Source organism: Oryzias latipes, chromosome 13 (genome assembly GCF_053564925.1).
Source record: "Oryzias latipes strain Hd-rR chromosome 13, Olatipes_Hd-rR_3.1".
Taxonomy (NCBI): domain Eukaryota; kingdom Metazoa; phylum Chordata; class Actinopteri; order Beloniformes; family Adrianichthyidae; genus Oryzias; species Oryzias latipes.
The window spans coordinates 10,550,820-10,574,574 of record NC_136249.1 but is presented as its reverse complement, the minus strand read 5'-3'; the positions used below and the strand labels follow the sequence as shown (position 1 = coordinate 10,574,574).

General features: G+C 39.4%; 2 protein-coding genes across 6 annotated transcripts in view; both read right to left on the bottom strand.

Moving 5' to 3' along the window:
• Positions 1-19,621, bottom strand: part of LOC101157554 (clathrin heavy chain 1) — a 33,146-nt gene extending 13,525 nt beyond the window's left edge. For both annotated transcript variants that reach the window (XM_011482875.4, XM_004075853.5), the window contains exons 1-13: positions 19,246-19,621; positions 17,375-17,582; positions 14,519-14,787; positions 14,264-14,425; positions 13,990-14,103; positions 13,651-13,824; positions 4,740-4,937; positions 2,043-2,243; positions 1,589-1,741; positions 1,375-1,497; positions 1,127-1,264; positions 766-930; positions 482-662 (exon numbers count right to left, since the gene is read on the bottom strand). In XM_011482875.4, the coding sequence (XP_011481177.1) occupies positions 482-662; positions 766-930; positions 1,127-1,264; positions 1,375-1,497; positions 1,589-1,741; positions 2,043-2,243; positions 4,740-4,937; positions 13,651-13,824; positions 13,990-14,103; positions 14,264-14,425; positions 14,519-14,787; positions 17,375-17,582; positions 19,246-19,287 (2,128 nt within the window). In that variant the 5' untranslated portion in view covers positions 19,288-19,621. The remainder of the gene's footprint in view (positions 1-481; positions 663-765; positions 931-1,126; positions 1,265-1,374; positions 1,498-1,588; positions 1,742-2,042; positions 2,244-4,739; positions 4,938-13,650; positions 13,825-13,989; positions 14,104-14,263; positions 14,426-14,518; positions 14,788-17,374; positions 17,583-19,245) is intronic.
• A 1,108-nt stretch (positions 19,622-20,729) lies between these two features.
• The window catches only part of vaspb (vasodilator stimulated phosphoprotein b), a 29,946-nt gene continuing 26,920 nt past the window's right edge, over positions 20,730-23,755 (bottom strand). For all 4 annotated transcript variants that reach the window (XM_020708452.3, XM_011482878.4, XM_011482879.4 and 1 more), the window contains 2 exons: positions 22,091-22,148; positions 20,730-22,009 (listed from right to left, as the gene is read on the bottom strand). In XM_020708452.3, coding sequence (XP_020564111.1) covers positions 21,975-22,009; positions 22,091-22,148 — 93 coding nt within the window. In that variant the 3' untranslated portion in view covers positions 20,730-21,974. The remainder of the gene's footprint in view (positions 22,010-22,090; positions 22,149-23,755) is intronic.

The following is a 23,755-nucleotide window of genomic DNA, read 5'->3' as shown; positions in this document are numbered from 1 at the left end:
TTGACCGGGGATTGTGGGCAAACTTTGCAACAAATAAACATCAAGAAATTGAATAGGAATCTTTTTAGATGTTTAAAAAAAATAAAAAACAAGTGTGGTCTGAGGAAAGTGAACAAATGTCTTCAAACCTGCAGAGAGGACAGAGGCTCAGCCTCATCCTTAATGCCGTTTTCTTTCATCTTTCATAAGAAAAGAGGTCAAATCTCCGATTGTGAAATATAGCGGATTCAATTGCACATTTTTCTGAAATTTTTATCTCAAGCTAATTATAGTTAATTTGTATGTACAAAACCAAATACTGCTCCAAAGTATTCATTGCGTAGGCCTCATATAGGTTTTTCCTTTTAGTTAACAAACTCTAAAACAAGAGAACACCGACTTAAAGAAAACCATGAAACTGCAAAATATTAGATCATTTCCTGTTAATTCAGCAAATCTGTTAAAAGTCTCATCAAGGAAGACAACAATAAGAGTGCCTTACCCTCAAAGCTCTTGAAGGACTCAAACAGCTCAGTGAGTGACTGGGTTGAGAGCTGCTCGTGATACTTGGAGGCGACCTGCACACAGATCTGGAGGTTCTGGCGGATGTTGGCCGACAGCATGGCTCTCAGACACTCCAGAGAGTCCTCCACAGAGAGGGAGCCGAAGAAATTCACCAACCACTGTGAAGACCAACCCGAAACGTTCAGCTCCACAGTTCGACCAATCTTTTGGCAGCGACGGGAAAGGAAATTGAGACACTTTTGATTCAATTTTCTGCTGTACCTCTGGGTTAAGGAGGTGCGTGTGAACCACCGCCCGCTTAATGTCGTACAAGTCCGTGTAATGCTCCAGCGCCCTCTGCAGGAGGCCGGCCTTCTCGCAGAGCTGGGCCACGTGGGCGCGGTCATAGTGGGTGAACATCTGATTCCCCAGGATGGCATCTGCAACCTTCAAAATAAAACACACATTCCCTCACTCCCTGAGACTTCAGGACTCCTAAAGGCCTTCATGAACAGATGGGTAAAGATGGGGAAAAAGCTATCCAACAAAAGGAAAAACAAACGAGAAATTGATGATAAACTGCATTCAAAGAAAAATCTCTGCGTTTCTTCATCTCCACACGACCTTTTCAGCGTTTCCGTACCTGTGGAGCGTGGACCAGATTCATTTCCAGCAGGCGGGTCTGCAGCGGTCCTTCCATGGGTCTGTTGTTCTTCAGAGCATCCAGTAGGAAGGATGTGCACTGCTGGATCAGGTTGTACTCCATGAAAACGTCAACGATCTGAAGAAACGGAGAAGCGTCCGTTGGTGGCGTTCACAGGAGTTTTATGGAGGTACTGGATTCACATCCCGTTTAGCATTGACGACAAAAACAACAAACGCTGCGGTTACCTGAGTGATTTCAGCCAGAGGCTCTTCATCCTGGACGAGCATTTGGGAGAACTGGAGGCCCTGCTCTGGACTGATCCGCATTACATTCCTTAGCAGAAAAATCCAGTCTGGAGTGTAGCCCACCTACAGAAATGACATGTTCCAGAAATTCCCATTCCTTCCCAATGGATTTGGGTGGTACGAATAGAGCTCAAACTGTAACCGTGACAGATACCTTCTTGGCGTACAGAACAATCTTCTGGAACTGTCCCGTCTCTGCAAAGCATTGAATGACTTTGCTGGGTACGTTGGCTCTGAGGTAGACACTGAGGGCGAGAGTCGGATCTACAGACTTCACCAGGTCTCCAAGTTCTTCGGAACACTCAAGCTGGAACCACAAAAGAAACGGATGTTAGAGTGGGCCACGTCAAATGACAGAGGAAAACACTCCAGAGACAGCAGTGGTAATTCAAAACAAAAGAAAGACTCATAAATATATTTGAAAGTACAATAATGATGTAATAATGAAAATGTTGATTCGAAAAAGAAAAAAAAAAAGAATTTACAAGACCGTACAATTAAAAAACACAAACAATGTATTTGCAAACAGTCATGGCAGCACGGCAGAAACTCTTCCAAACGAGAAAATTAATTTACAAACGAAACAAAACAAAAAAAAAGGCACGCACCTTATCTTCCTTTAGCCACTTTTCAAGAAGTTGTTTGCGTCCTTGTTGAAGGACCGGCCTGCACAGTTCCAGAGACTCAAACTTATTCAGCTGGCCTTGATCAAGAAGGATCCCAAAGTACTGAAGCAAAGGGGACGTTTGGCCTGGCTGTGCTGGAACACTCTGGAACCTTCTTATGGTGTCCGGGGTTCTCAAGATGCCCTGCAGTACAAAATAAATTCATTGTTAACAAACAATATTATAAAAGTTATAATTAGTAGTATAACTTAAGCAAAACAGTGGTTTTAAAGACCCAATCTGATGAAAATTGTGTTTTTAACCCTTGTGCTATCTTAGGCACTTTACATCTAGACCCACTAGACAGTGCTCTGAACCTTTTTCTTCAATGATTTGTGATCTTCACTGGTGTCCATGGATTACATGAAATCTTTCCACCTTTATCCACCTTTGTCATGGTAGGGAGAACACGTCAATGTAAGGGTGGGGTCATCTAAGATAGCACAAGGGATAACATGGGCTTTCTGATGATGTATAAAAAAATTAAATTACCGTAATTTCCAGATTATAAGCCGCTACTTTTGTCATGCACTTACAGCCCTCCAGCTTATTCAGTGACGCGGCAAATTTGTGGATTTATTTGGCGGCCGCCTTGTATATTTCTTGTGTCTCAGAGCAGAGGTTGAATGCTCTATCCAACTCCAAGCAACAAGCCATTTCATTTCAACACACCTCTAAGCAGCCAAACAGCATGGACCTCACTTCAGGTCTTAGACACTTCAGTCATGGTTCAACAAAAAGAAACACGCATGTCCAGCCGCATCCCAGAATCCTTTGGTGCTATTAGACTCAAACGCACGTGATCGCCGCTACAATATGATGCAGCTTTCAAGTTAAAAGCAATCGTTAAAAGCAGCGTGAAAAAATTCACCATCACCAACGGGCTTGGAAAAGCCACTCTGCTGCGTGACGGAGAGAACAGCGCATGCTCCGGAGTGAATTTACCTCAGAGTCATAGTGACACTAGCTAACCCATCTATTTATTAGCCCAACTATTAGCAGCTCCGTAATATACGAGATGATCTTTTAAAGGTACGTTTATTATTGTTATGTCATGGTTATTATGAAGCGCCTGTTCGCTCATCATTTTATTTTTAATCTGTGTGGTCAGTGCTCTTTAGAGGCAGAACGAAGCCGGAAGTACGGTTAGGTGAAGGCTAACAGGCGCTAACAACATTTAGCCTGGATGAACATGAATCCATGCAGGAAAAGCTGCAATCTGCAGCTTGGCTGCACGTAAATATGTGGGAATAACATCAGCCTTTATTTTGTCGGGACACGACTGGAAACACAAATCCACGTGATTGTTTGAACAGTTTCTAAACCCTGAGTGGAATTTTTCTTTGAAAAGCTCACACCGCCCCAAAGCCGGCGTGTGAGCTGGAGACATGTTCTCCTGCTGCCCGTTCACATAGAGCTGCGGGACAGATGGCAGTCTGAAGGCTCCCACACGTAACAACGCATCCTCTTTCGCCCCTCATCCACAAAACGTATAGTATTAAGTCCGATTGCTCTGCACAGACACGATTCGCTCCGTCCACCAGCAGCCTCACGCAGCGACCGGGCGCCGCGCGCTTTTCAGTCGCCGCTGCTTTATTTTACTGGTGTGTTTTTTTAACCAGCCCTGTTGCTACTATAATGCTGCCGCGACACAAGTGAAAGGAGAGCTGCTCTCCCATTCGCCCCTCCATCCACTGCTGCTCCTTGCTCATTCTTTAAACACGTACAACGGTGTGGCGAGCCGGGGGTTAGCCCCGCCTTAAGCCCCTAAGACTCATGGGAAATGGGGAATCGCGGATGTAAATTTCCTCATCATAACTGAGGAATGTAACGTTGATTATATGGTAACTGTTTGTAATTTTATGTATGATACCTCAATTGTCAATAAGTAAAAAAAACTAAACAAAAAAAAAACATAACTGAGGAACTTGTGAACAGAAGTGAGGTCCATGCTGTTTGGCAGATGTGGGTGTATTCAAACACTTGAGCTAACGCAATGCTAACTCCCCCCACATGGAGGTTAAAAGCTGCATCCAGTCTGGGAGACAGGAAATGCTTTGTCAGGCTGGGCGCGTTGTTTAATGCTTGCAGCTTGTATACAGATATGGCTTATGTATGTAAGAAGGCAGCTTAATACGTGAAATGAGTGGGTGTGGCTTGTAACCAGGTGCGCTCTATAACCCGGAATTTACAGTAGATAAAAAATAAATTAAAAAAAATCAGCTTAAAATTACATTTCTGGGTATTTTTTATTCAAATTATTGTGAATCCAGATGAAAAAAAAAGGCGTTTAAAAAATGTGATGTGGAAAATACTCTAGGCGGGCCACAAGCTCCCTGCTCAGCGCCAACGGACCCAACCAAAACTTTAGAGGCAAACCTCTAATGAACTCCTGCCGCTCTGCAGAAACTATTCTCTAGAAAAACAACTGATTTTTAGATTTTGGTAAAAACAGCTAAATCATAACTAAAAGAGAGCTTTTAAAATAGATCAGAGTGGGAGTGGGTCTTTAATACATAACCAATGAATGTAAACCTGTTTTACAAACACCTTTTGGTCTTTCTCACACTAATAATCTGCTTGGTCTTAAGGGTCTTAAGTCGTGTGCGGTTAAAGTGAATTGCGGCGTGCTTACAGTACCTTAGGCGCATTAGCTGCCACTTTGGCAGCTTCCGAGTAATTCCCTGCTGCAAAGAGGGTGTTAAACTTGCGAGCAAACAGCTCTTCTGCACCAGCGAGGTTATTGCGTACGGCCATGCGCAGAGCCAGGTCTGGATTCTGGAGCACGTTGGTGATGTATGGAATGATGTTCTCCTCCTCCACACAAACCGACAACACCTGGACGAATAAAAAAAAAAAAAATAGAAAAAAAAAAGGGCAGTTTCAATTACTACCGTTATTGAAAAATAACAACAAGACATAAAAGATGTTTTTTTCCCCGACAGGAAAATTAATTTCTAGCCATCATGGATGTTTTAAATTAACTTTCATTTAAAGAGATTTCCTTAAATAAAAAAATATTAAAAACAACCCCAACATCAACAATTGTCTTATATTTCTCCATTTGAAATCCGACATTCAAGTTATTTAGAACTTAAAAAAAAAAAAAAAAAAAAAAATCAGCAGAATTTCTAATTAAATTTCACTGTTTTGAGATATTTTATCCACTACAGTTTAAAACTAAATTTAGGCCATGTATTAAAAAAATAAACTATGTTAAGAAGCAAAGCCACATGCACTTACACATGCATGCACTGAATAGGAAGAAAAAACAAGTGCAACACTGCCCACACACACAAAAACCTCTTTAATTTTTATTTTAATAAACAGTATAATAAGAACAAGCGCAGGGTTGAGACACCACTGGCAAACAGAGCAATTGGCTTTATTTAAACTTTATTTATAAAAAGCTCTTTTCAAGCTTTGAGCAGCTTCTTAATGACTTATATTTCGAGCTACTTCTCATATGAATTAGCTTCCATGAAGTTATAATAACTGTCAAAAAAGGATTTTTAACCATCTCAGAAATACAGGTGTTTATTTGGTGGACTAATGCAGATTTTTATGTGGTCAACATAAACTTAGATTTTAGGTCTATTTAACGCTTTTCAGGGTCTTTTTAACTACTTGAAAGCATTTTTAGATTGTTTTAGGATCCTCCTTCGTGAAAATCTAAAAATAAAACACATTTTTGGGTGAACGGTGTGAACTCAGCGCACATTAAGGATTACTGTATGTACTTGCACGATGTGCAAGTGCAACACGCAGAGCCGAGCACGGAGCACCTGCAGGTGACCGCCCAGACAAATAACAGGATTAGAGGGTGCAGTGTGCCTGGTAAAGCCGAGCCGCCCCGTCGAGGCTGTCACATGTTTGCCAACACATGAACACGCAGCTACAGCGTGATTTCATCTCAGGCTGCTTCTCCCTTAAGGTCACACAGGAGGAGCTGCTCTGACGTTCAAAGGAGCCGAGTCGCCTTCGGGAAAGTGAATCCCCAACAAATGTCAAAAGGCTTCCATGTGAATCTAGCTCATCTGATTCAACCAGTCTTTTCCTTTCAACTCCTTTAAGACAGCGAGGCAAAAAATTATTTAGTCAGACACCAATTGTGCATGTTCTCCCATTTAAAAAGATGAGAGAAGCCTGTAAATTAGTTAAATGCAATGCATTGTGGTCTTTATTTGCCATCTTAGTGAGCATCGATGCACACTGGTTTTACGTAGAGACTTCTGGGAAATTTCCGGGGCACTCGATTTTGGCATTGTAGGTTCAGACAGCACTACAAAATGGCAAAAGCACTTTATAATGAGTAGTGAAGGAACTCTGACACAGCCTCAGAAATCTTGCTTGTTTGTGGGATGACCAAATAATTATTTCCCACCATAATTTACAAATAAAATCTTTAAAAATCAGACAATGAGATTTTTTTTGATTTTTTTCCCCCCGTTTTGTCTGTCATAGTTGAGTTATTTTTTCTTCAAGTTTCTTTTTATTTGAGTATTCAGCAACATATACAGTGTAAAAGACATTCAAACTTTTTTTTTTTTTTTTCCCTTAATACCCCAAACAAACAAACAAACCCCCCCTGTTGCACCCTAAAGAAAAATAATTAAATACAATAAAAAAAGATTTTGCTGAATGGAGTAACAGTGTTACCCCTCAGAAAGAAGCGATGGATCAATATCTTTGATCTTGCTCAGAACTGGCTGCCAGACATTAAAAAACCCTGCAGTACAACCCTTCATTGAATATCTGATTTTTTCTACGGTAAGATGGCACATAAGATCCACAAGATATTTCCTAAAAGTAGGGGGTTGTTTGTTTTTCCAGTGTAGGAGGATTAGCCTCCTGGCCAGAAGTGTAGTGAAAGCGATCACACTTTTGGATTTACTTGGAAGCCGCAGAGAGAACTCTGATACACCAAAAATTGCAATTGAGGCCTCAGGAGCCATGTGTGTCCCCAATGCGTCAGAGAGAAGTTGAAAGATGTTGTGCCAGAAGGCCCTTAGTGTCGGACAAAACCAAAACATATGCGAAAGTGTACCTGGTACCCTATCACAACGATCACAATTAGCATTAAGGTCTGGTTTGATTTTAGCTAACTTTACTTTGGACCAATGCAGTCTGTGAACCACCTTGAATTGTATAACCCTTTGTCTTAAGCATATAGAGGATGAATAAATATTCTGAAGAGCAGTCTGCCATACATCCTCTGATAGGTCCGTAGCCAAATCTTCTTCCCACTTTCTTTTGGTATGAGTCAGTGGATCTGTGTTTGATGAGTTGATTGCAGTGTATATTTTGCTGATGAGTCCTTTTGACTGTGGATTAAAGGTCAAGATGTTTTCAAGAAGTGAGTCTGGTGGTCGCGAAGGGAAATGGGTGAATGTGGTAGATAGAAAACTTCGAAGTTGAAGGTATCTGAAGAAGTGAACATCAGGAATTTTAAATTCACTTTTTAGTCTCTGAAATGAAACAAATTGACCTTCGATGAACAGATCCTTCAGGGTTCTCAGACCATTTGTGGACCAATATGTAAAAGAGTTATCAGTTATGGAAGGGAGAAACATAATATTTTTCACAACTGGGGCATAGATTGACATATTTTTAAGGTGCAGGCTTCTCCTAAATTGTGCCCAGATTTTAAGTGCATGTTTAACTACTGGGTTCTGTGAAATTTTGTCGAGGGATTGTGACAGTGGTATTGTTGAACAAAGTAGAGAGTGTAAAGAGGCAGATTGACATGACATTCGTTCAAAATTTAACCATTTAAGATCCTTATGACTTGATGTCTCTAGCCAATAAAGTAATGTACGGATATTTGCTGCCCAGTAATAGTATTGGAAATTGGGAAGTGACATTCCCCCATAATCTTTGTGGTATTGTAAAATATTTTTGCGAATGCGGGCAGTCTTCCCATTCCATATAAATGATGAAATCAGTTTGTCTAGGTTAGAAAAGAATGTTTTTGTTAAAAATAAAGGTATAGACTGAAAAAGATATAGAAACTTAGGTAGGATGTTCATTTTAACAACATTAATTCTGCCTCCTAAATAAATTGGTAAGGATTGCCAGCGTTGCAGATCTTGTTTTACACTATCTAACAATGGAATAAAGTTTGTTTTGTACATATGTTTATAATTGCTTGTGATCCAAATCCCTAGATACTTGAATTTATGCTGGCTTAATTTAAATGGTATGGAATTTGACACATCTTTTAGTGCAACAGGATTTATGGGCATCAGTTCACTTTTGTGCATATTTATTTTATAACCTGATATTTTTCCAAACTCACGCAAAAGTGTGAATAAATGAGGAAGGCTGTATAGGGGATCAGATATATATAGTAATGTGTCATCCGCGTACAGAGATACTTTGTGTTCAGAATCCCCTCTCTGAATACCTTTAATAGAATCATCACCTCGAAGAGTAATTGCTAGAGGTTCAATGACCAAAGCGAATAATAAAGGTGATAAGGGACATCCTTGCCTTGTTCCACGTCCCAGCTTAAAAAAAGGTGAAAGATTATTATTGGTACGAATTGCTGCGACTGGGGAAGAGTAGAGAATACGTATCCATGAGATAAACCTTGGGCCAAAGCCAAATTTTTTAAGTGTATAAAAAAGGTAGTCCCACTCCACACGGTCGAACGCTTTCTCAGCATCAAGCGAGAGAACTATTTCAGATGTATCTGGTGGAGAGGGATGATGAAGAATATTTAAGAGTCTTCGAACATTATGAAAAGAATGACGATCTTTGATAAACCCTGTTTGATCATCAGATACGATAGAGGGCAAAACAGTTTCCAAGCGATGTGCTAGTATCTTAGCAAAGATTTTACTATCTACATTTAATAACGAGATAGGCCGGTAAGAACTGCACTCTAAGTGACTTTTACCTTTTTTATGTATCAAAGAGATAACAGCCTGTCTCATAGTCTCTGGGAGAGAACCTGAGAGGGAGGAGTCATCATAGACTGAGAGTAATATAGGGGACAAATCTTTTGCAAAGGTTTTGAAAAATTCACTTGGGAAGCCATCTGGTCCTGGTGATTTCCCACTTTGCATAGAATTTATGGCCTTCTGAATATCTTCTGTTTTAAAAGGTCTCTCCAGATTTTGAGATACTTCCTCATCTACTCTAGGCAGATTAAGCTTGCTAAAAAACTTGTCAAAAAGTACTTGATCCTTTTTAGATTCTGAGGTGTATAACTGTGTATAATATGTATGAAACCTTTGATTAATCTCTAAAGGGTCAGTTAACTTCACATTCTGTTCAGTGTTGATGGCTATAATAGCCTGAGCCACTTGCTGATGACGAAGCTGATGGGCGAGTGTTTTACCTATCTTTTCCCCATGTTCATATGATTTATATCGACATTTATTTAAAAGATTTTCAATCTGCCGTGTAGTCGACAGATTATATTCGGTCTGAAGAGCTAGGCGCTTTTTGAACAGGTCAGATGAAGGGGAGTTAGCTAGCATATCATCTAATTGGAGAATATCATTTTCAATCCTCTTAATCTTTTCAGTTAGAAGTCTTTTCGTTCTAGCACTATAAGATATAATTTGGCCTCTAAGGTATGCTTTTAATGATTCCCAAATTAAGCTAGAGGACATTCCAGGGGTGCTATTACGTGTGATATATTCCTTTATTTCCTTTGAAATAAATTTAACAAACTCTCTATCTGAAAGCAATAGAGTATTAAATCGCCATGGTCGATATTTATTACCTGGACTTGGCATTTTCAATGTCATTAACAATGGTGCATGGTCAGATATAACTATTGCTTGATATTCACACTTATTGACTAGAGAAAGTAGGTTGCTATCAAGGAAAAAATAATCAATTCGTGAGAAAGTTTTGTGTACTGGTGAGTAGAAAGAGTAACTTCTGCTATTGGGATTCCGGAATCTCCAGACATCAAACATTCCATATGTTTTAAGAAGCTGGTTGATCACTTGTGATGCCTGTGATGGTTGTGTGGATTTAGGCGAACTACGGTCAAGGGAAGGAGTTAGTACACAATTTATATCACCTCCGAGGATGAGATGGTGCGAATCTATGTTTGGTATTCGGGAAAAAATTTCAGTAAAAAAAACACCATTGTCCCAATTAGGAGCATATATGTTTGCCAGTATAACAGGAGTATTATTCAATCTTCCCACTACTATTATATATCTTCCAGACGGGTCAGCTTCTACTTTTGTCATGTTAAAAGAAATTGATTTTTTAATGAGAATGGCTGTACCTCTGGATTTAGAATGAAAGGTAGAATGAAAAATATGTCCCACCCATCCCCCTCTAAGTTTGGAGTGATCAAAGGTGTTTAGATGAGTTTCTTGGAGGAAGGCAATGTCAGTATTCAGCTGCTCCAAATGTGAGAGCACCTTCCTACGTTTTAATGGATGATTTAGTGATTTGACATTCCAGCTAACAAAATTAACTGGGCAACAGCCATACTGATTATTGAATAACTGACTAGCCATTGGCTATGAAAAACAGTATTTTTAAGGTATTAATCTGGGCAAGTAAATACAACCTGTAAGACATGAGATCTCATCACTTTAACAGAAATAGATGCAACAGATGAAAATAAACTAACTTTAGGTGCAACAGGTAACCCACCCCACCCATCACCAACAAGAACATGGTGATCATAAACAACCCTCTTACAACAAAATCCACACATTATGTGCTTGTTAGAACTCTAGCGTCCAGTTTGCTCTGCAAAAATATTTAAGAGTAGAAATACCAAAAAGCCTTTTAACATCTGACATTCAGATTAAATGTCCAAAAATGGTGCAGGTGAAGAGGTCACACACAAAAAAAAAAAATATATATATATATACATATATATTGAATTAAAAAAAGTTTAATAATAAAAAAAAGGGAGGAAAAGGTATGGTTCATTCCGATCATAGTTTACCTATTTATTCAGATTACCATCCTTTTAGTAGTCATATAGAGTGGAAGTATGATTTGTGTGTGACAGATGAGCATTTCCGTCAGTCTCCCGGTGTGACAAAAAACCCCACAGGAATAACGTAGATGAGGAAAAAATTGAGGAAAAAAAAGAAGAGAAAATAGTAAAAAAATAATCACTCCTCAAAGAATATTTCCCTTCACATACGTCATGGCTTGTGCTGCATCCTTAAATCGTTTTTCAATTCCATTGTGTGTAATCCGCAGCTGTGCCGGGTGAAGCAGCCCATAACGCACGTTCTCCCGTCCACGCAGAAGCTTTTTTACCTCATTGAAGGCCGCCCTGGCGCTGGCTACACTCGGTGGATAATCGGGAAAAATGAGGATGGTGGCACCTTTGTAGAGGAGAGGACCTGCAGCTCGGGCACGGCGGAAGATCTCAGTGTAATCCTGATCGTAGTGCATCTTGGCGATGATCGCTCTGGCTTTCCCATCTGCTTGTCTCGTCTGTAGAGCGCGGTGGCATCTGTCAATCAGCACTTCTTTATTGATTTTCAACACCTCTTTGAGTAGTTTGGAGATTGAATCGGGTGTGGTCGGAACTTCCTCGGGTACATTCAATATGCGAATGTTTGATCTCCGCATGCGTCCTTCCATATCCACACACTTTCCTTGGAGGATCGACATGTGTTTTTCCAGCTGCTGGACAGATTTTTGTAAAGTTGTTATGTCATCTGAACACCCTGAAAGTCCTCGCTCCATCTCTGACACAGTAGATTGAATTGCTTTCAACTCTGACCGCACTGTGGCGGTGTTGTTGGCCAACTCTGTTCGGACCGCTTGCATCTCCATTTTCACCTCCCCGAACTCCTTCGCTATCACTTTTGCGAGCTCCGTCTGGAAGAGCTGGGTGATTTCTGATTTGATCGAGGCCAGTATGTCGCTCTTCAGATCTAGAAGTCCCGTCTCAGACAGTTCACACGGCTCCATTGGTGCTCCTAGCTCTTCAGGTGGTGTGCTAGGTGTGGAGCTAGCTGAGTCTGAGCACGCTTTGCTAGCAGAGGCAGCAGCTTTGCCCGTATATTTATATTTGCGGAGACTACTTGCCATTTCAGCTTGTAGAATAAAATCCAGGCGATGAGGAAAGAAGATAGGTTGCTAAGCCGCACGAGTTTTCTTGGCACTTTTTAGAGTATTATGGCTTTTTTTGCTAATTTATGCAGAGCACGCTAAACATGCGACCTACTCCATTGCCTGCTCGCTAGCGCCCCTGTCATAGTTGAGTTATACCCATGATTAAAATTACAGGCCTCTCATCTTTTTGGCTGACTAAACACGGTTTTGCCCCACTGTATTTGGTACTAGCTTTCAAAATGCTAACAGTGGGACAGATATGGAGCATTGCATTTGCTTAAATCCTCTAATTAAATGGTTTTCATGTCATTTAGTGAAAAAAAAAAATCAGATGTATTGGACAGTGTTTTTCAACCTTTTCTGAGCCACAGCACACTTTAACCTTGACAAAAATCCCGCGGCAGACCAGCATCCAAAAATAAAAAAATGAGAAACTCAGTCTGTATTGATCTACAGCCCCTCTGCAATCTCACATGCATTTTTGTGATGATTGTGGCAGAAAAAGGTGGAAGTTGCAGCTGTTTTTCTAAAAGATGTAATTAAAGTTAAGTTAGAAGATTTAAAAACTGTTTGAGGGGTTTTCGTTGTTGTTTCAAGACGTTTAACAACGAAGACTCATTGTGCGCTGAGATGCTGTCACTTTAACCCAATGTATGTTGGGAGATGTAGTGCAAACAGCCGCCGAACGCAGACAGACTCGCGTCTCTGAGCTTCATGGTTTTGTTCACTTGTTCCACGGTCTGATACCAGATTCTGTGGAAAACTACACTGCTAAAGACGAGCTTTAGCTGGTATTTTTTTTGGAACTGAGAGACTTAATGAGCTAAACGGAACAAGGAAGTGAAGACTTTGACCACTTCTGATTGGTCAGACTGCTGACATGGGATTTAGCCTCCAAGAATGATTGGTGGAGACAGTTATAGGGGACTTAAAGGGACGTTAAAGGGACTTTTCCAAAAACAGCTGTAGCTGCAGCTAAATCGCGGTACTGTCATTCTTATCCAAATCTCTTTAATAGAATCAAATAAACACAAAGAAAAAAGTATTTTACGATCTTTCATATTCCTAACTACTCAGTGTTCTATCAGGGCCTGTTTGGATGAACAAAGAACTGATATCCTGGAGATGGTACTGTAAATGTTTTTAGATCAGTGATTGAGGGCAATTTCCCACGGCACACTAGTGAGCCGCAGCACACTGGTTGAAAAACAATGTATTAAGGGAACAGCAGAATTCTTTACCCAGTTCTTCTAAAAATGTACTCACTTTTTTTGTTTGTGGACTCTAGACAACCAGAAAATGTTTTTGTTTTCTGAGTGCAAAGTAATGTCAATAAATGGATGTTTAAAACCGATTTGGACTTGAATTGAAAATGTTATGTCTTGCAAAAAACAAAATTAACATCAAAAGTGCAGTCAAAGCACACAATGGCTAGATTTATTTTCCTCTTTCTTGAAACACAAAGTTAAATTAGTGTAGGAGCGAGTACCTGTCCTTTCCTGTTAACTCCAATGATCCCAGCTGTGGGTTCATGCGGGGCAGTGACAAAAATAGTCTCCCCGCTGATTCTGTTCATGTAGATGCAGGTTCCTGTCTCCAGGTCGTACAGGTGAATGTAGCCGTATTTGGTGATTAGAAAGACCACGTCTTGCTTGGAGCTGATCTAATGAAGAGTAATTGTGATCAATTTATTGTATGAATCTGAATCTATGAAAAAAAAAAAAGGTACCAAAGAAAGCTCAATTTAAATGTATCCAAATGATGAATTCTTTTAAAGATTCCTTGCTTACGGAAAACCTGAAGAATCAAAAGACAGAAAGGTTTGTACCTGCATGGCAACGGGGAAGTCGTTTTGTGCTTCTGGGGGGAAGAAAACGTCGACAGCTTTCTTTGGAAAAGGCTGGTTCCCAGTTGGGGGAGTTCCCACTTCAATGATGTGAAGCTAGCAGGAAAATGAAAAAGGAAATTAGGAGCAACAGAAATAAACCCAGGCTGTCTAGGCTTCTGCAAGGCTTCCCATATATTACTTTTGCTGCAATTAGATGCAATCATTTTTTGGTGCAAAAATGTTAGAGAAAGTTCTGACTGCAGGGCAACCTTACTTTTCCTCCGGCTTGTCCCCGAACCGCGAAACAGAACAGAGTGGACTCTTCAGCATTGCCCTCCATCTTGAACTGAGCAAAGCCTGCAGCATGGCCTTCAATAGGCTGTGACACCTTCCTGTCCACAGAGTACAACTGCATGGCTCCAACGACACGGTTTTGCTGAACGGAACAAGCAAATCAGTTTACATTCAGATCCTTTTCTTTTTTTTTTTTTTTTACAAATCGTTCCAGCTGCTTCACTGACAAGGCTACCTGTGCTGAAATGCCAATAAGAAGCAACCATTTCTGTTTGGCATCAGTGCGGTAGTTGATGATCTGACAGCCCGCCAGGCTAGAGTGGCGGTCAAAGACTTTGATTGGCTGAGAGTCGCCCTCCATGCTCCAGTGGTACACGGCATTGTCTGTGACCAGGGCGACGGTGTTCAGAGAGATCCACTTCCAGAAAGTCACATCATCTGTCATTGTGTGAGCCTTCATCTTGCTCTTCATCTCAATGTTAAAGATCTGCAGGGTCTTTGCAGCTGAAAACACCAAGAGATGAGGTTAACCTCCGAACCACCGGGGTCGAAACAAACCTCAAATCTACAGACTGAACCCACAACACGCAATTCACAGCAGACTTTTGGTTTGGTTCCAACTGAATGGGGGAAAAAAACTCAATTCATTGAGTTTTTAAAAAAATTATGACCTTTTTTTGGGTCAAATTTAAAAGACAAGTAAAAAAGGCTTTTAATTAGTAAAAAAAGGTGCCAAATCTACACAAAGCTGTCTCCTAGAAAAAGCCTCATTTCTTGGATTTATTTCTAATGTTTATAAATTACTCAAAAGTATTTGCCAATGTCCATTTTTCTAAGGTAAATATTGGAATTTAATCAGATTACAGTTCTTCTAGTGTCTGTAAATCAGAGTAGGGCGGCTTTTCTCAACTTCCTGACTTTTTCTGGACATTAAACCACAGAGATGGTCTTAAATCAACCCCTACCACTGTCACCTAGGACAAGAGCAAAGATATTCTTACTCTGATTTGAAATGCTTATTTTAAATTTAGTTAATGTCGAAAGATCAATGAAGTAATCTAACAAATATCGCAAAATTTTGCATTTTTTCCCCCTTGTATCATTTTTTTAATCAATTAAACAAGAAACTAAGGATTAAAAAAGGGAAACAGTGAAAGCTAAAGCAAGCGTTTAACTGCCCACAAAAAGACATAACTTTATTAATATCCTAAAAACAAACACACCTTTGAGGGAGACGGGAATGGTGGTCATGGTGTGAAAGTCGACTCAACAATCACAAAGATAAACGGATGCAATGATGGGAGGAGTGATGGACAGATGCGTTTGGTCAATGCGGAAAAAGGCAGACTAACGTTTTATGCAGAAGTACCCTTAAAAATGAAGCTATAATTTACAATGAACACACTATATCAGTGCCAATAGGTTCCATGTGGCAATAATCCTTTAGAGTCCTGCATAATCTTCCTCATCACACCATCCACAAAGGAAATGGGTTTAATACGAACAGGGAGAGAACACATCCTCCCTCCTTCCCTCCGTTTGCCTTTCTTCCTTTTGATTTGACATCATAATGCCTTTATTTCCATCCTAGTTTATCTATCGCACATTTTGTTTTTGTTCCATCATTTGTGATAAAAACGTGTGGCGACTCTTCCTTAGGCTAATTATGTTGGAGGTTTACTTCACCCAAAAGGGAGGCGTTTTTGTGTTTTGTGACTAAACCAAAGCTCGCTGACGGGGAATCAGAATGACTACTGCGTTTTGGGCTGAAATTATTAGCCCTTAGAAAACACAAAAAAATAATTTGAATTGTAATAGAAAATAGCCCAAATTGCAGTTGAAATGAATTACACTGAAGAGGATTTGTTTTTTTGTGTTGAATTAGAACAATTAGTGATTGTAATTAAGTCTTCTTTTACTGCATAATCATAAAACCTCTCCATCTCAGATGCAGCTGATTTTCTCCCGTTTCTTTGGTGTAAAAATAAGTTATTTTTTGAACAGTCTGGGATGGAACCAAACGGTGAAATGTGATGAGCAGGCAAATCACTGGATCGGGATGAAGTGAGGATTTCAAAATAAAAGCGGGACACTGAGTAAAAATCAATCCCTATATGAAAGGGAGACAATGTCAAATCTGAATGCATATGAGTACACACAGTATACACTATAAACCCTGTATGTGTATATTTTATAAAAACCTAATGTTCAGGTTTTTTTGGCCCCTTTAAGCCCTCTAAAGTGTTATACATTTCTAAGACCAAATTCGATTCCTATTTTAAAATATTCGTCTGAATGTCGTCGTGTTTTTTCTGCTTCTAAAATATTTCCTTCATGGAAATTAAAGCGGTTTCAGAAATCAGAGTGACAGCTTTCCATTAACATCCCTGATGATCAATGAGAGTAAATATTTTTGCTTTCATGATGCAACAGTTGTTTTGTTTTTTTAAAATTTTTCCAGCATTTCCACCACATATTTAGTTTTCAGAACCACACAACTGATAGATGCAAGCAGTGTGGTCTCTGCGGCTAATCGTGGTGTTTTGGAGCTAATCGTCCAGGACATTTAAACATGTGTGATGTGCAATAATTGTGTCATGTTGTCCTTGTGTGTCGGTACTGTGCAAACACGTCAAAACAGTGCATAACAGGATCACTTTAACAACTCATGATATGTAAAGTTCAACTCACCGTCTGCACACATAAGAGAGCAGTAAGAAATGAAAAAAAGAACAAAAACAAGCAAAAATAGACAAAGCGTTCATGACAGTATGATATGTTTCTAACACTACAGCTGCATTTCTGAAAAGAGCATCACATTTACAATTGATATCTGTCCGTCATATGTCGACAGAGATGGAGTGGCTAACATCAAAATGAAAAGCAGACTGTGAGAAATATATAACAACACAAACAAAATTTACACCAGTGACAGCTAAGAGGAGCAAAGTGGTAAGAAAAAAAAAAAAAAAAAGAGAGATAAAGCGACCCGTTGTAACTTTAACTGCTAACGCGACTGCAGAGAAACCTGCCTTACTTTCTGTCTGGCTCGGGTGCAAACTCGGCGTCGTGCATCAGAACGGCGTCTTACCTTTGAGCGCGATCACCTTGCTGGCGGGGTTCATGATGGCGCTGTCGGCAGAGATGGGCCGACGGATGGGATTGTTGGGGTCGGCCATGTCGATGATGACGACCTGAGCCTGCTCGCCGACTTTCTCCCGGACGCATATGAACTTGTCAGACTCCATGGTGAGCGTGCTAAAGCCGATGTTGGCCGGGTTTATACCCAGGTTCTGGAGCTGTTGTCATGTGATTGAATGGAAGAGGAAAAATAAAGCTTTTTAACAGGCAGATCGGAAAGTTGAACACAAAAATGACAGAGGCTGGTGGTAAATTAGTGATTGGACAATTTGATGAAAACACGCATAAATAAATAAAGTAAACTGACCAATAGATAAATACATCTCTTGACATTACAACACAAAGATGAACCTATCAAAGATCTAAAAATCCTTCAGCGATCTACCTATTAGAAATACATTAACAAGAAAAAGCAGATAAATGCAATATTCACCATTTTGAAGATAAATTTGAACAAAATCCTAATTTATCAAGCTAGTTTATGTGATAATGGAGTCCATTTGTTTTAATAAACAGTTACATTGTTCATGTTGATGAAAATCGAGCCAATTGTTTATAATTTATGGATCAATTTGGCCAAATAGATGCAAGAAAAGTTACCCTTCCGACTAAAATTTCCTACAAAAATCATCTAAATTACCCATGTATAACTGTGACAACACATTTTTATTTAATATAAAATAATTACCAATATGGCGTCTTAGATTTGATCAGAGAAGTAGATCAAGAAAAAAATTCATGTTTCCAAACAAACTAAAATTTTCAATGTTGGTTATAGAATAGAAAAAGAATTTAACTTCTGGAAGGAACAGAAATGTATTCTCATTGACATCTTCTGTTGCAAATATGCATCAAACACTTAAAGCAAACTTACATCAATTAAGCATCTACTTTAAAAGTAAAAACACAAGTCATTTTTTTTAATAGCTGTAAATAGATTCCGGCGTCAAACGCATAGATTTCACTAATAAAATTAAATAAAGAAGTATAACTATGGATGATCCTTTTATCACTTATTTCTTCTTCTTTTTTTTTAAGGCATGAACTAACTGTAATCAATTTAATTTAATTAATTTGTATTATTTGATCTGATTGTGATATCTTCTTAAAATTGGGAAGCTGAATAATAACAAAAGATTTTTTTCCTCACAACATCCTGCATTGGGCTTTACTTTAACATGATTTAATACTTTTTCCGGATTGGATAAAAATCAAAGTGAACCACAAGTTCCAGTATTACACGGATGGATCTGGTAAAGAACCCGGATTGAGTCCACTCGGTTCGGCTTTAGCACAGAGAACGGCCCGTCGTGACATGGTGGGCTCCTGTCTGTCACACAGCAGCTGCTTTCTCGGCCAGGTCATCAATTGTTGCTGTTGTTTGTTAGCAACGGCGAGCGCTATAGCTTCCCCCAGCAGACATGAATGGTGTGGTTTGCATCAGTGGTGATGCTCCTTAAATGACGAGACTGAGTCCAGCATCACGGAGCGAAGCTAACGGTTCAATCAGAGCTGCTGCAAAGAGGCTACTAGCTAAACTAATCTGCTTCTCTGACGGGAATTAAATGCAAAAAACAATAAATAATAAGAATAATAATGTTTGCTGTCTGTTGTTGTTGTAGGGATATTTGGAGGTTTCCCAGCGGGAGGGCAAAGCAGTGCAATGAATGAAAAGCGCTGTTTTTCTAGCCGCTGACTAAACGGGGGAGGGGAGGTCATTCATTCGCTGCGGGTATTGACGTTTAACGTTAGCTCGGCTCGCGAGCTGTCAAATGTGGCTAAAAACAGCGGGCAACACAAACAACCCGTTTCCGTACGTACCTGTAGGTGCTCCTGGAAGCGGATAGGCAGGATCTGAGCCATGGTGGTTTTCTGAAGCCTTCTCCCCGGAGTCCTGAAATTCTAGCCTTATACTAGCTAGCTAGGCGATGGCACCGCGCTAGCTACGACCTCGATGTTCGTGTAGGTCGAAGCCAGTCAGGGAAAACGGTGACACGACGAAAAACAGAGAATGGTTGACTGGCTTGTTGGTTTCCGAAAGCGTGTGCGAGTCAGATGTTGGATGTTTCCCCCTTCTGTGTATGCTTTCTGCACCGCATCGATGAATTGCAGCGGCTATGGCTGATCTTCTCTGAAATCCGCAATGGCGGCGGAAACGGCTTCAGCGCCTTCCCAGTCCGGAAGCTGCCAGGAAGCTCTGGAAGGATGTGGAAAAACTTAATTTATCTCCGCTCAAATCATCCATTCATAATATCTCTTATATTATTTAAAAATAATAATAATAATAATAAACACACCTGCAGAGCAACCTATTTAAATAGGTCTCGATACTTCACACATGGCTTGATAAGAAAGAAAAAAAGGATTTAAAAATAAAAATCTGTTCACAGTTTAAAGTATAGTTAATTAAAATATGCTCTAAAAGTCACAAAAATGCAACTTTAAAAATACATTTCCACAATTCTTCTGAGATAAACTGAAAGTTGCAAATACATTCCAAATGGATTTACTTTGAAAATGTTTTCTGCAGAAGCACCTGCACAATTGAACATAACATTAAGAAAGCGCTTTAAAACTTTGAAATGTGTAATTTTTTTATATCATTGACTATGTTATTCCAGGAACATTTGTCTATACGCACTTAAGCTTAAACCTTTTTCCCCATAATGGAGAGGTTCACCTTGAAAACCTGCCTAAATGAAAAGCTGCTCTAAACTTTTAGAAAATATTTCTTTTGATTTATATATTTATATTCCTTGGTAAATTCAAAGATACCTGAAAAACCTCATTTGGTTTGGTGTTAATTTTTTTTTCATAATAGGAGCATTTATTTTATTCCACATGAAGCACCAGAGCTCTATTGAAAGATTAAAAAAAATAAAATAAACCTTTTATTATAACTTCTATTAAAAAAAAAGGCTTTGTGACTTTTAGAATAAATAGTTCGACTTTCTTTTTTTTGAAACTGAGGAAAAGTTGTATTAGTCATAACAGAAATCAAATTGTTCCACCTAAAGCACCAAGTCTCAGGAGCCGACACCTGCAGGCCTGAAGGGCCTTCATTCGGCTTCCAACCGGCCCCAACCATGCAGCTTGTGATTGGCTGGACACACCTGAGCCAAGTAATCCAACAGTCGTCCATCTGTTATTTTCTTTGTCCTTGATGTTAGGACTCATCCCCTTTAACTGAGCCTCATATGAAATCCCTTCATTATTTTAAATGTGGAACCACTTTCTTCACCGTCTTTCTTCAACACTCGTCACATCCCCTTGAGTTTGTATAAGTGTAAAGAAGTAGCAGCCCATAGCAGACGTTATTTTTTTTTTATTCACAGATATCTTTTAAAAAACGACTCAAGACAAAGTGGTGCATTTTAGGAAGCAGCTGTATTTGACTATAAAGGCATTTCTAATCCAGTGTTTCTAAGCTGTTTTCTTTATATCTCAGTGTAAAAAGCCTATACTATTAGAAAAAAAAAGAACCCAAAAAATAACATTTCATAAGAAAACTGTCAGAAATTAAATCCCCAATCACCAGTTATTTTAATTAAAAAAAGGAACATCTAATTTGTTTTTCCCTTAAACATATATATATGTATTTCCTCATATATAGATATATATAATTTCATATTATTCTCAAGGCAATTGGTCATGGCCAAATTATCTGACCACATGATGGCCATTTTAAGTCTCAAAATTAAGAGAAACACAGCTAGAAAGGAACAAAATAATAAATGGCAGCACAGTATACAGTAGGACCACTGCAACGGCCAACGATATCTCGTTTTGAGTGAGAGGGAAAAGCCCGTCATGGTAAGGCGACAGACACACATCCTCTGGATCGAGTGCAATGCAAAATATCAGTACAGTTGTCAGACATAATAAAACTACAACACGCTCCTCTTTCACAGCACTCGCTTTGTCCCTTTTGCTCGTCTCTTCTTCTAGCGTTTTCTGTGTTACAGCAGTGAAGGCTTAGGTTGTATATCCACTTTTATATTGATGCATGGCAATGGTGAACAAGTCAGGTTCGCAGAACATCCTGGAGTGTTGTCGTCTACCGTTTGGAGACCGACTAAACCCAGGTGTCTGAAACAGTTTCGTCACAAGACAAAAAAAAGAAAAAAGATCCCAGCATCTTGCAATAACAGAAAAACAGTTAACACTTTCCCTGAATCGTATGGATTATTCCACGGGTAGGAGGATTTTCTTTGCAGCAAATTGAAAGTGTGGTTTTAGCAGTGTGCCTCCCTTTTCATATGGCAGTTACAGTCGACAGAGGGAAGCTCTAAATAAGGAGGATAGAAGGAAATGGATGATGAACTGGAGTGCTGGGTTATGATGTGAGGAGGTTGCTTGATTTACATGATCTGAAGTTTTGTTGCAAATATGCCAACCAAAAAAAAAAAAATTTGCTTGTGTATTTGTGGAAGATACACAGAAAAGAGAAAACTTTTTAGGAGAAAGACAGATCCCTGGGCTACACGAGGGCACAGAGGAGGTCCCAGCAAGATCAGACACCCTCCATTAACATCCCATCATCCAAGGAACTACGTGTCTCTCTTTTGAAGCTCTTGAATAAAGGCTGTAAAAGGAAGAAGACAAAAGTAAGTCCAACAATCCTTTTTTTCTTGGTTTCAATAACTTGTGTGAAGAAAACCCTCACCTCCGATTATTTCCTCTTTGACTTTCTGTAGTTCTTTTCGCACCTCCTCCAAGATCTCCTGTAGAGCATTCCACAAAGAATATATGGTCATATAAAAGTGAAAGAAATTCTAGTTTTGACTCAATGCAAAGAAAAGCTAGTTAAACATTTTTAGAATCACGTTAAACTTTCAATTACGGCCTAAATTTGACCAAATTAATTTTAATTTAATGCATTTATTAGTTAGTTAGTCATTTAATCCCAATAAATAAAACTGTTTTCCAATCAAATTTACCACACACACAAAATGGGAATCATGATGTATGAGATAGTTTGGAAAATATTTGTTTTTAGCTAAATCAAAAAACCTGTGTTGTTTTCTAGGGATGTTTTCTGCAGTGGCAGTAGTTCATTAGGAGTTTCCTCCAGGTTGTAGGGGGGACTGTTAGTGAAGGGCAGTTTACATGCTCTCTCGCTAGCTTACAGCCCCTTACACCCCCAACTTAGCATTACTGGTGCAACAAAAATGGAGAACACCAAAAATATTGGAGCTATCCAGCCGTCCAGTTCTGATCCAGATTCCAGTTCAGACGAGGAAAAACAAAGACCTACACGGATCTATTTGACTGCAGGTGGATGCATCAGAATAGAGCAGAGCAGGGAGCTTGCAGTCTGTCAACATAGCACCTGCGTAACTGCTGCAGGCTTTTTCAAACTGCATTTTTTCATCTGCTATCGATTCACAATGATTGGAATACTAAAATACTCAGAAATGCAATTTTAAGCCTAATTTTCTATAAGACGCCACAAGAACATGTTAAAAACACCAAGAACCATAATCTCATTGGGGTGGGTCTTCTTTATCCCCCAGTCAAGTAATGTTTAAAGACTTTCCCCTTCAAACCGCAATTTTCAAACAATTATAAGACTAAGGCTATGTCCGAATTCCCCCCCTACTCCCTAACCACTAAAAAACGATATAGTGCGGACTATGTAGTGCCCTGGATTTTAAAAGCAATTTGGACACCATGACCACTACTTTTTTTTTTTTTTTAAACGGCAAATATGACGTAATCGATTTCACAAAGTGAAAAACTAATCAATATGAGCGTTTTGCAACCATCATTTATGAATCTACTGTGTTCTGAAGAGAATGGCATATTAAGAAAACACATTTGAATACATTTTTGGGGGCAAAATCGTTCAGACCCAATGCATTGTGGTCTATATTTCCCAATCTGGAAAGCATCGATGCACACTGGTTTTCGCAGAGACTTCTGGGAAATTTCCAGGGCACTCGATTTTGGAATTGTAGACCACTACAAAATGGCAAACGCACTATGCAGTGCACTATGCAGCGAGTAGGGAAGGAATTTGGACGCAACCTAGATGTGATATACAACCTAAACATTTGTCTACCAGCTTATTGAATACTATAAACATATAAGTTAATAAAGGACCACATTACAACACATGGTGCAAACAGCTTTGGGGCATAGCAAGATAAACCTCCAGCTGTGCAGCTCGAAACTTAACGTATGATGGTGTTCTGCTTGAGATAACAATGCAGACTTAAATAGAGCTTGTAGCACGTTTGGTGGAAGGCAGTCCTGTTATTGCCCCCAAGTTAAGAATGACCCTCAAGGTAGATTTTAGGAAATGCTGTGCGACAGAAAATACTGTAAT